Consider the following 12,455-nt stretch of genomic DNA (forward strand, 5'->3'; position numbering starts at 1 on the left):
TTATATTCATCATGTTTTTATTAGGTATACATTATAATATAATATGTTATAATTTTTTTATTATTATTTAGAGATTATCAAAGTATTACCTGTTTCTAGTTTCCTACCACTCACTATTTCTATAGGGCTTCTTTATTCAACCTGTTTTAAATGTCGTTATACTGATTCATAAAAATGTTTTTACGGTCCTGGAACAAAGTGTTTATTTTGAGTGTGTGACGCCGGCCGGCGATAGTGGGTGATGTGTTTGGTGTGGAGATGAAATGGTGAGGGGATGACAATAATAAATAAATAGGTACATTTTACAAAATACTTAATACGTAAAATCATCTTACTTGGCTTAGGCATCTATTATCTATAGTTTAGCTTACTTATGCGCCGACCAAGACTTATATAAAAATAATTCCTTATCATCACTTGGACTTAATAACTTTTCTATAAAGCTTAATAGATATTGAAACAATGTAAGTGCATAAATATATTTCAGTCTTCAGGTCTGTGGCTTGAGAGATATTATAATCCTTCGTTAATACTTAATAATTTCATTCAGTGTTGATGTGCATGAGGCTATGAATCCTAAAATTATAATATTGTTTTATGTTGAAAATAAAAAGAACTTATACTTTTATGCACGAAAAGAAACTTAAAAAAGTTAAAAAGAATATAAGAAAACTTTTAGAAAATAAAAACTATAACAGTAATCGGAAAAATATAAATATTATTAACGAAAGTAAAAACTGATGTATTATATTATACAAATGTATTTTGAGCAAAATTAAAACGGTAATAACATTAATAAGAAAATTAATAACTAGGCAGCATAGGTACTATTGAGCCAGTATATCTATTATTTATAATAATAATAAATATGAATAATTTATTTGTATATACATTTGTTTATATAGTGTTTGTGGCCAACACAGGATACAAAAAATTAATACCAAGTAGGTATATAGCTCTCCACTGTGGCTGCCCCTATTTACGTCCATAGTACATGCTAGTATTTAATAAAAAAAACAAAACTACAAGAAATTAACGATCACCTATAAGTCTTCCTGTTTAAGAGGACGCCACACCCGCATGTGTTGTCTTCGTCTTACAAACGTGTAACATACCAAATTTACGCTCAGAAATTCAAGTTTTATGCCGTTAGCTTAAAAATTAGAGTGTAGTAGGAACATTGTCTGTGTTTTGTTGGAAATTTTTTTACGATAATTCGGTTTTTAAGTGAGTTATGAGCATTTTCAATTTACATTTATTATACACACTATAACTCACTTAAAAATTGAATTATCATAAAAAAACTTCCGACAAGACACAGATAACGTTCTTACCATCAACTATCGAGTTTCACAATAGGTCGATTCACTCTAATTTTTAAGCTAACGGCATAAAACTTGAATTTTTGAGCGTAAATTTGTTATGTTACACGTTTGTAAGACGGAGACAACATATGTGGGTGTTGCGTCCTTTTAAAGCTATTCTAATTCTAGTTCAAATCAGTCAGAGTTAAAAAGTACCTACTCAGCTGAATAAAAACAATTGTAATGGCATTATTGATTAGGGTATAATTGAGATAGGAGAGGTGGACCACCACCCACGATTATAAAGAACTTTTTATATATAGTTTTATAAAGTTCTTTATAATCGTAGGTGGACCACAAAAAATCAGCTCAGTGGGTCAAAATTAAATTTATGTTATACATACATAGGTATTCACATATTTACATTATTATACACTGATTTTTTTGTTAATTAAAAAAAATCCCAGTGGATGCAATGGCATCCCAATGTCATCCATCTCTACGGGTGCCTCTGACCACGTCGTCCAGAAGTCTAAAGTAGTATTAATTTAAATAAATACAATTTACTGGCTGAATAATTGTGAAGTAGGTTACAATTTAGTATCTACTGTTAGTGTTTCACTAACTTAGTTTTCACATAAATATACATTTGAATTATTGTTAATAGATATACAATGTTAAGGTAAAATTATACAGGAAATATTTATAATTAGTGCACCCCTGCAAATATTGGTCTAGTTGCGCCTATGGCCAACACCTACTATATAAATAGGGCCTTAGTGAAACACAAAACTGCCAGTGTGGGAGTGAGGAAACCTGCAAACCATAATTATATTATGATAAGACACATTATCGAAGATAGTTCCAAAACTCGTTTAGAAAATGGCCAAGAAAAATAACATGTATCAGGAGCAAAACTGCATCAAAACAGCCCAAAGACTTACAAATACACGTCTGTGATAAATAGTTATAAATTAATTATTTTCAGTTATTTCATATAATGAATATAATTCACTTAGGTCGAAGACTCGGTCATTGTATAATATTTATTTTTGGCATCTCAGACCATTCTTGGCCAAAATGGCAAAATAAATTAAAATTCAAACATCCATTTAATATAATGCTATTATAAAGTTTCTACATTGTGTATCCACTGTAGAGAAAGTTGTTAAATGTCTACTTGTAGTAGTATATAGTTGTCTGCTCTAATATGTAAATTCATGATAATATTTATTTTTCTCGTAAAAAATAGCACTATTTGTTATGTATATTTATATGACTCGTGCAATTTGATGAGTCTCATCAGTCATCATCAGCTCCAATGCGACGAAACACATCACCTGTTTTCCGAGAATTACGAGTCGAAGGCGTAGATTCACAACTCTCACTAATCAGTAATCACTATTACTATAATAGTATAACACCTAGGTTGGTAATAATTTATTATCTATTGTTAAAAAGCTAAAAAAAAAACATAATACTGTAGTTAAACTAACTATTTAACTAAAGAATTTATTATAAAGTCATATTATATAGGCGCACTTTCAGTTTTTTTACTTAGAGGTGCTTTACATATTTAGATGAAACAGACCAAGGCTATGATAATATTTATTTTTCTCGTAAAAAATAGCACTATTTGTTATGTATATTTATATGACTCGTGCAATTTGATCCCTAAAAAATAAATATGAATATTTAAAAACCATAAAGTAAAACAATTTCATCCAAAATAAATAATTAAATATTTTACAGATTATAATAAATACGTTCTATCATATAATAGATTTATTGTATTTAAGGTGGATCCACTTGAAGCGGATTATTTAAGAAAATAATATTTGTGTAAGCTACTTAATTAATTTTTCTCAAGCAGAAAACTAAATATTTTCTTATATGTGTAGTAATATATAGGTCATAAATTTAATTAGGTAGGTGTGTTATTAAAAAAAAAAATCAAAATTTTCCTTCGGCGCTAATATTTACAGCACGCTAAGTTTGATGTAGGCGTACAGGTTCAATATAAAATATATATATACAGTGCTATTATTATAAAACAATATACGAACGATTGAAAATTAATTATTAAAGTATGCCGTTAGTAGCGATGGATAATTATAACTTATAAGTTTGTGTTTTATGTACGCCCATTTTTCCTTCGGAATATTATGGCGATGGCCGTTGGTGAATTAGAAGGGATGTAAGCCATATACATTATCATAACAGTCCGTAACTATCCAACTACCTAGGTATAGGTTTATTTACACAATATTGTAATTTTATAGTCTCGGAATGACAGGAACCCTCCAGCATCCCAATACAGCAAACACTTATACAAAGTTACATAATATATAATATCAATAATACCCAGTAGGTTTAATATTTATAATATTTTATTGATCGATATGCTGTCAAATTTTAAAATACGAGCTCATAATTCATATCAATTAAAATTGTCTAGACGATTTCATTTGTTTGATTTCATGTTTTTTTTTTTTTTAAACTCATATCTATAATTGACATACAAACACGATCGCCAATAAATTAGCATGTGTTACTTGATATCAAGGTGCGTAGCCGCCATATAGAAAATTATAGCATTTGTTTTTTTTTATATAAAATAAAAAACTTATCGCGGTCAATAATCAACTAAATATTTATTAGTAATACCTTTGTCACCGTCATGTTTCTACCTCTTATTTATTTTACCAGCTCTTTTTGTTATATATTATCAATTTATCGTGTATATTCGCGTTATATTTTAACCCACTATTATAGATACGGAAACCAAGACCGTTAAAATTTTTATGAAATTATAGTTTATAATTCGACACGCACAAACATTCTGTATATATTATTTAGAGGTATATGTGCCTATAGTATTTTATTATTAATCACATTATACCTATTATTTGCAATGTTATACTTATTATTATATGACGTCTAGACACTGGCCCATATAAAAAGAAACGTTCACGCCCTGTGGTACCACAGTGCACCAGTAAAGGCTTTCAGCGATGCAACGCATAGACACCATCAACATGTTCTTGCAAATGACTGGGTGCACCGACAGCAAGGCAATGCTTTACTTGACGTACTTCGAATTTTTGATCACGTTCTATTACTTAATCGCCGCGTACGCGTCGATCGTGCATTTCGAACAGAGCGTGACCATCCAGCTGTTCGCGCTGTTGTGCATGTTGATCGAGTGCGTGATACTGCTGAACATCACTTTTCGGCTCTACCACAAAAATCACATCCGCGAGATGCACCAGTACTCGAGACGGCTGGGAATACCGGACAGCTATCGGTCGGTGATAAACGTAATAACGAAATACCACCTGATAGCTTCGAACATTTTTGTCATTTTCCCGGTCACGTACGTGGTTTTCTGCGATTCGGTGCGCGTCGGAGACCCTTTCACGTTTCCATTCTTGGACGTGTTACCGATGCACATCGACAATCTCGTGATTTACGCGTGCAAATACTTGGTGTACGCGATATCCGTGTACATAGCACACGTCGAACTCTGTTTTATAAATACGACGTTCATATATTACGTGGGCGTTTTGAAACACAGGTTAGAGACCATTGTACAAACGATCGGAGAAGCTTTTGCCGACAACGACGAACAAAAGTTTAAATATGCGATCATTCAACATCAAAAGTTACTATCGTGAGTTGGAAAATGTGTATTTTATATTGATGACTGGTCGATCTTGATTTTGTTGTCGAATAAGCTATTTATTTCCGTTATGATGATATATACTTAAAAATGAAAACTTAAAATACGCAGACATGTACCTAACAATAATATTATATGTGTGTATACCTACTTGTACCTACATCTATATATTCGTGATTTCGACAAATTTTGTCAATATTTTAAAATCAAACGCTTATGTAAAAAAAAATTGTACCTACCTACGTATTTTCAATTTCAATACTTTTTAATGGACATAAGAACATTTATATAGGTACCTATGTGAGATTTTGTATTCAATTTTTAAGCTTTTTTACTCACAAACAAAAATTTGATAAATTGAAATAAAGTAAAAAATGTCGAAGATTTCAAATACTTACATTATTTTTTTTTATTATCTATAGATAGCATAAAAAGAACCAAAACATTTTAAAAATGACAGCATGTTTAAATGTTTAATGCTAATATTAATATTTAGTATTTATTGAATTCAATACTGAAGTTTTCTACAGTTTTCATTATTGAATTACAACAAAAACCAAAAGATTTTGTTTAATACTGGTTTTCCGTAAACATGCCGGTTTTTCCTTAATTTCTTAATATTGTTCTGAAAAGTACTGGGAATTTTTACTTTTGTCCTATCACAGTACCAACTATATTGAACATTTTTACTGTTCCTACAGGGTCGTCAGAAACAATAATCACATAAAATATCTAAACATCATTATTAAACCAATACATTCTTCACACAGAAACCATATAAACTGTAAATGGATGGATTACACACTGTTATTTTTATTAATTTCAGATATTTTAATACAATGAAAAAAGTATTTTCAAAACCGATATTACTGTCAATGTCATTCAATGCTATATATTTTGGTTTGACTACTTCTTTTGTGATTCAAGCTATTCGGGTGAGTATTCATAAAATATAACATACAAGACCAACATTTTTATTTAACATTACTATTTTCTTAAAATAAATTAAATAAACAACGAGAAGTCCACACTCTATGATAATTTTTAATTTTTATTAACTTTATGTAGTTGGGACTATTTGGGTAATGATAATAGACAGATTTTATTATTTTATTATTATTTTATATTATTACCCAACCCCAGAGCTTGCAAATTGAAAAAAACATAAAGGGAATGTAAAAAACTGCATACCCGAATATTATTTTTTATTGATTAGAATATGATTTAAAAAGGTACGCTAAATATTTTTAAAAAAACAAGGGGTATTCCATCCTCTAGCGTCGCCCACAAAAACAAGTAGGTACTGCCCAACCGGCCTTTTTAAGTTAATACAACTTCTCAATGGAATTTGTTAAACAAATATACAATACAACCAATATATCGAAGTATAAAACAAATTTTAAATGTAAACATAAAAATATTTTTTTGAAATAAATTACATAAGTATATACGTAAGTACCTAATGCAATAATAATAATTAAAAATATAATTTCCTTTTTTAGGGTTATATTAATCAAGCAATAATATCAATATGTATAGCAAGCAGTGCAGCAGCTGTTATAAATATTACAATATATACTTTTTATGGAAGTGAGCTTATGGATTTAGTAAGTATAATATTTAAAATTTCAGAAATATGCAATGTAGTTTTTGAAAATGTAATTAATTTTTAAAATATTTTTTAGCACGATAAAATATTACATGTTCTTTTTGATAATGCATTTTTTTATGTAAGCAAATCGTTTAAAAGCTCTATTTTAATAATGATAACAAGAGTTACAATACCGTTAAAATTTACTGTTGGTTACATTTTTACAATCAATTTAAATTTACTTCTTAAGGTAAGTGAATAAATGATGTATTATAAAATAAGTTATAACTTACTAAACTATGATTACATGATGATGTTTTCTTTAGAAAAAAAATATAACGGCAATTAATATGAATAGATATGTACCTATATTGCATAAACTCTATCTATATGTAATTCTATAAAAATCATTAAAATGTATTAAATATTTTTTAATTTATTAAAATAGTTATAAGAATATTAGGGTTATAATTAATTTTCAAGTGTAATAAATATAATTATAATGTATCATTAGTACATTTAATAGAAACACCTAATATAATGTTAAATGTATAGCCATATATTATGTACTTAATTACACGTGTAATATACAAGTCACAACGTCACAAGTTTATGAAGTGAAAAAAAATCTGTTTGCGGTGATAAATATTGTATATTCAATAATAATAATTTATACTAATTTTATTTGTTTATTAACTGAAATGTTGATTAGAAGATAAGTATGTGGCTGTCGGTGCTACAAAAAGTATAATGTATTAAATTATACATAATTAATGAATACGAAATACCTACAATAACTGTACCTATAAATAATAATTATTAGTCAATACGAATAGCTTAACCCTAATACCATAAATAATGACATAAAAAGTAAAACTATTGTAAAACCAGTATGTATATTTCTAGCTTCTAGTTGATACAATAATCAATGGTACCTACTAACAAATCGAATATACCATATAGGTATTATTTTTTACAGCCACTATTCGATAGTACCATAGATTAAATGAGCATCTATATTATCTACTCGGGTATCTTTCCATTGCTTGGATCACCAGTGAGTCAAATCACTCAAATCAAAATTAAAATAATGAGATATATATAAATGATTGCATTGGCGTTGCCTATTTATAGTGTTATTTAATCTATGATACTACTATAATAGATTATTTATAAGTTGTGTACTATTTAAGAGGATGCTACCCATGCATTTGTTGTCTCCGTCTTACACACATATGACATATCAAATTTTCGTTCACTAGTTTCAATAGTGTGCTGTTAGTTTTGATATTAGAGTGATTTGACCTATTATTATTTTTTTTTTGACAATTACATTATCTGTGCTTAAGCGTTGGATTTCATTTTCAAGTAAGATATGGGTATGTGAAATGTCAACAACTAAAAATTCTCATACTTATCTCGCTTGAAAATGAAAATTTCGAAAAAATCGGCAATGCTTAAGCACAGATTTATTATCTATTGTTAAAAAGCTAAAAAAAAAACAAAATACTGTAGTTAAACTAACTATTTAACTAAAGAATTTATTATAAAGTCATATTATATAGGCGCACTTTCAGTTATTTTACTTAGAGGTGCTTTACATATTTAGATGAAACAGACCAGTGAGGGGGGCTCTGCCCCCACACCCTCTGTTCAATTACCTTTAAAATATAAGACTTTATAGTTTCTTTAATATAACAGTGGTGACCACCTACGGCCCACGATAGTTTATTAACCAGCTAAAGTATTAAATCAAAATCGAAAAAAAAATTCAGTAAAAAAAGGTTTGGCGCCACTATAGTAATATAATATACCTAACATAATAATACATATATTAATCATTTTTTGTGCATCAACAAAATAAGCGTCGGACGAGTCACTACGTCCGTATATCCACATTGAGCGGCGCTTGACTTTAACCGCGGCGGTTACCGGGCTTGTCCCGTATCACACCGGCGGAGGATTACTGCAGGCTCATGCGGCAAACTCGCGTGCACTGCTGTGGGTCGTCTAGTCTGGCTGTTTTCAAACTCGGACGTCTTGATCGAAACTCGCATCGGGACGTACTCGCGGATGTCGGCCGAAGTAACCCGCGCTGCGATGGTCGACGTCGAACTAGAACAGCGTCTCGGCGGATCCGCAAGATCGCCGCTTGACTGCCCACGTCCGCTTTGGCCGGCAGAACCCGCAGGCAGCGTCTCGATCTTGATTTCGGTCGATATCGGCTCCTGCATCGAGGCCGGCAGACGGTGAATCGATATATCGATACCGCCTCCTGCATGGACAGGCGGCAACCAGGTATGACTTGATGCCGAAGCCGTCTGCACCGCGTGTTAGGCATTGAACTGTATATCGTTCAATCGTCGCCGGACCGGTGCGAAATTACCACGACTTACCAACACGATTTTGCAGGTCAGGCCATTTGCCATTTCTTAGCCCGTCGATACATAGGTGCATCGCGGTCGAACCGGCGGACGGTGAGCAAATCTCGACTTCAGCCGATGTATTCTGTACTGCAAGTGCAGTGACATTCAACATGATCATAGATACACACCATATTATTATATAGGTATAAGAAAAGCGCATTATAACTTTTAGAATATTATAATGAATTGTTCAATGTAACAATTGTACAGAAACGACTAATTTATTGTATTATTATAATTATTATTTACTTTTGCACAAGTTGTGTTATTAATTAACTATAATATTTTAAACTATAAAAGTTTTATATATGGCTATTGTACGGGCCGGGTACGAAACAGAAATAGTCCGTGCGCCCGGTCACCAGAATTCTTCGTGCGCGCTCTGTACCTACACACCGATCGACCTGTGTTGTATGTATGTATTTATGTATAGCACTCAACAGGAAGTGGCCAGGTTCGCCGAGCAAATCCTGTGAGTGCTAGAGCGTGGGTGAGTGTGTAAATGTGTGTATTTATGTGAGTGTGTGCTTAAGACTATTTGACAAAGGTTTTTTTTTTTTTTTATAATTTTAACAAGATATATACAATCTGTACCCATTAGGCACAATAAGAATATGTGATATAATATTTTGTACATGAAATCGTGAGGGAAGAAGCCAAAGGTAACTATAATAAATAAATAAATGGGTAACACGGTTGCTAGTAAAATTATGTTGCTGTATAATATATAAATAATTCAAATTAATACACAAAATAAAATATAACTCACAGCAACCGCAAGGTAAAAATAATCTAAAAAATAATATGTAGCCCTTCTGGCCCAAAAGAGTAATAAAATATGTGACAATTTTGGCCTACTAATAAATATGTATAATATAATAAATAACGATAAAAAACTCACAATTTGGTGGAGCACAGTCTGGCCAGCTGGTCCTAGCTATATAATAGGAAAAATTCACACACTCACACAGAAACTAATGACAGATTAAAATATAATAAATAAATGGCGATTAGCGCCTTGAACAATATAATTAAAACGGCGATTCGCGCACCGCGCACGTAATAATATATAGGTAATAAATAAATGGCGATTAGCGCCTACAACAAAATAATATAATATAAAATAAAAAACCAAACTTATATTATTATTAAAATTATGGCGATAAGCGCCTCACAAAAAAGTATTATAATAAATAAACGACGATTAGCGCACGTTTTAGTAGGTAACATTCACGTCGATACTACGGAACGGACGTAAAGGTGTGTGCATTTTGATTGCACTCCGACACTGGACTGGTGACATTTTCGGCGGCCGTGCAATAATAATAATGAACGGCGGTAATTTACATATTATATAATAATTCACAGCTGATACAGATAATTAAACAGAAATAAAAACAATAATATAAATATATAAAAACAAACAGGTAAACAGGTATGTGATGTGTGTGTGTGTGTGTGTGTGGGCCGGTCGGTGGCGAGTAATCTGGTGATACGGCGACGACAGCTATCGTCCATTGGCCATCGTTAATTATAGGTAGGGTGATAAAATAATAGTATACCTATAGGTATATATGCCATACAATTTACAAACTATACGGAACATTAACTCTTTGTTAAATGTACTCAATAATATACAATGCACTGAATAACGCGTCACAGCACTATATTTTACCGTTATATAAGTAGTTTATTTATTTTAACAGTAGCCTTGTATAGTAGCAGTGTGCCTAAAAAAATGTTATACTTATGACTTATGAGTTATTTATTATATTAGCATTTTGCGAAGACAAATCGACATAACAAAATACAATACTGTATGAATCCTAAGCAATTTATTTTTATACAACGAACAATAATTTACCCTAAGAAATTAAAAACTATTGTACAATGCACCTGCAATCTGCACTATGTGTAATATAAATCATATAAATAGTTTTTATAATTTAATCAAAAAAAAAACTTAAAAGACACTAATTATCTTATATAAATCGACTTTTACATATAAAATAAAATTCTATATAATATGTCAACGGCACTGTCAAAGTGTCAATAGCAGTAACTGCTACAACTGTTGTAGTTTGACCGCCGACGTGCTCGCCGAAAAGAGACGTATTTTTGGTAACACGACAATACCTACCAAATAAATATTCTTTTCCGTGCACCCAAACTTTGTTTCAATTCTTTTTATTTGGCGACCACTCCTTAGAAATACCCAAAATTACAATATTTCAACAATTCAGTGTGGGGTAAACGCGGAAAGAATACGCGGTAAATAGCTTGTGGTTCGTCAACACAAAAAGTGTGCGGTAAACGGTTGTGTGTTCGGTACTCAACTCGGTTTTGTTCTCGTGTTAATAGTAAACTATCGAGCTTACGCGAGTGCCTATTGTAGGCGTTTTGGACAAATATTATTACCATAATACATTTTTTTTTTTTTGTATTCTATCGTTTCGTACCGCGGAAGTTGTACGAAGATCGGGCTAATATTAGCTGGGGCCGTTCGACGACTACGAAATCATCCGTTATCGGCGAGTGGCTTAACGAAGTGAGTTGTTTGTGTCGTATAGGTACATGTCGTATCCACATAGTGAATCACTCATTTCATGAACTGGATATCCAGATAGCGAAATTCGTCCAGATCGTGAATTTTGACATTATATGGACATCCATTTCATGAAATGGACATTATACCTATTTTGTGTAGTTACTTAGTGTAATCGTTGTAAAACAAAACTGTTATGCTATATTTAGCAATAAATAATTATATTATAGCATTATAACTATACTTTTCTATATTGTTTTATGAACAAAAATATGTAATGGCTGTGATTTAAATTCTGTATACATAGCTATTCTGTATCTAGATATTTTTTTATAAAATCATCTGTATCTTATCTAGATACAATTTTCGTTATCTATTCTCAACACTGCCGAAGAAAGTAGGCAAATGTTACGATTTATTAATAGAGTTACTGTTGCAGTAACCAAAATATAATAATTTATGTTAGTTTTTAATCGTAATAATAACGTGTATGAAAGCTATCAGTGCAAGTCTGCCCTGGGCGGGTGTTGCCGCAGAAAGCTCCGTTGAACACACTGACGATATTTGGTGCTCCGCACTCGTATTTATAGCCTGGCCTCGCCCGCCGCGTCGTCGCAGGAGCCGCCCATGCAATGTCTGTGGTTGGTGATTGCGCGTGGTCGAACGGCGGCGACAACGCTGGTTGCCCGCGGCATTGGCTGCTGCTGCTCTCGAAGCCACGCTCACAGCGTTCTGTCGTCGAAGGTCCGTATGCGATGCGGCCGGTCTTGTGTTCTGTGACAGACCGGCGGGCGTCCGACAGTCCGGCGCCAGCTGAGTCAGTCACAGAACATGGCACCGACGCCGGGAGAGTCGGCCACAAGTAGTCCGGCAGTTTATTTTTTCATTTTCGCCGAAAACACGCGGT

The 12,455-nt window shown here is 32.0% G+C and overlaps 1 protein-coding gene across 1 annotated transcript; it reads left to right on the forward strand.

Annotated features, from left to right (window-relative positions):
• The first annotated feature begins 4,066 nt into the window (after positions 1 to 4,066).
• Positions 4,067 to 6,911, forward strand: LOC107884062 (odorant receptor 43b-like). Its single transcript, XM_029491824.1, has 4 exons — positions 4,067 to 4,977; positions 5,813 to 5,921; positions 6,489 to 6,593; positions 6,672 to 6,911. Exons 1-4 carry the CDS (start codon positions 4,319 to 4,321, stop codon positions 6,837 to 6,839), a joined length of 1,041 nt encoding a protein of 346 aa, XP_029347684.1. The 5' UTR covers positions 4,067 to 4,318; the 3' UTR covers positions 6,840 to 6,911.
• The last annotated feature ends 5,544 nt before the right edge of the window (positions 6,912 to 12,455 follow it).

The sequence above is a fragment of the Acyrthosiphon pisum genome, chromosome A3 (assembly GCF_005508785.2).
Source record: "Acyrthosiphon pisum isolate AL4f chromosome A3, pea_aphid_22Mar2018_4r6ur, whole genome shotgun sequence".
Taxonomy (NCBI): domain Eukaryota; kingdom Metazoa; phylum Arthropoda; class Insecta; order Hemiptera; family Aphididae; genus Acyrthosiphon; species Acyrthosiphon pisum.

Excerpts from the sequence above, each read along its gene's own strand:
- LOC107884062 (XM_029491824.1), top strand. The coding sequence starts at position 4,319 with ATGCAACGCATAGACACCATCAACATGTTCTTGCAAATGACTGGGTGC. Across the intron at positions 5,922-6,488 it reads TTGTGATTCAAGCTATTCGG|GGTTATATTAATCAAGCAAT; the intron begins GTGAGTATTCAT and ends TTCCTTTTTTAG. Across the intron at positions 6,594-6,671 it reads GAAGTGAGCTTATGGATTTA|CACGATAAAATATTACATGT; the intron begins GTAAGTATAATA and ends AATATTTTTTAG.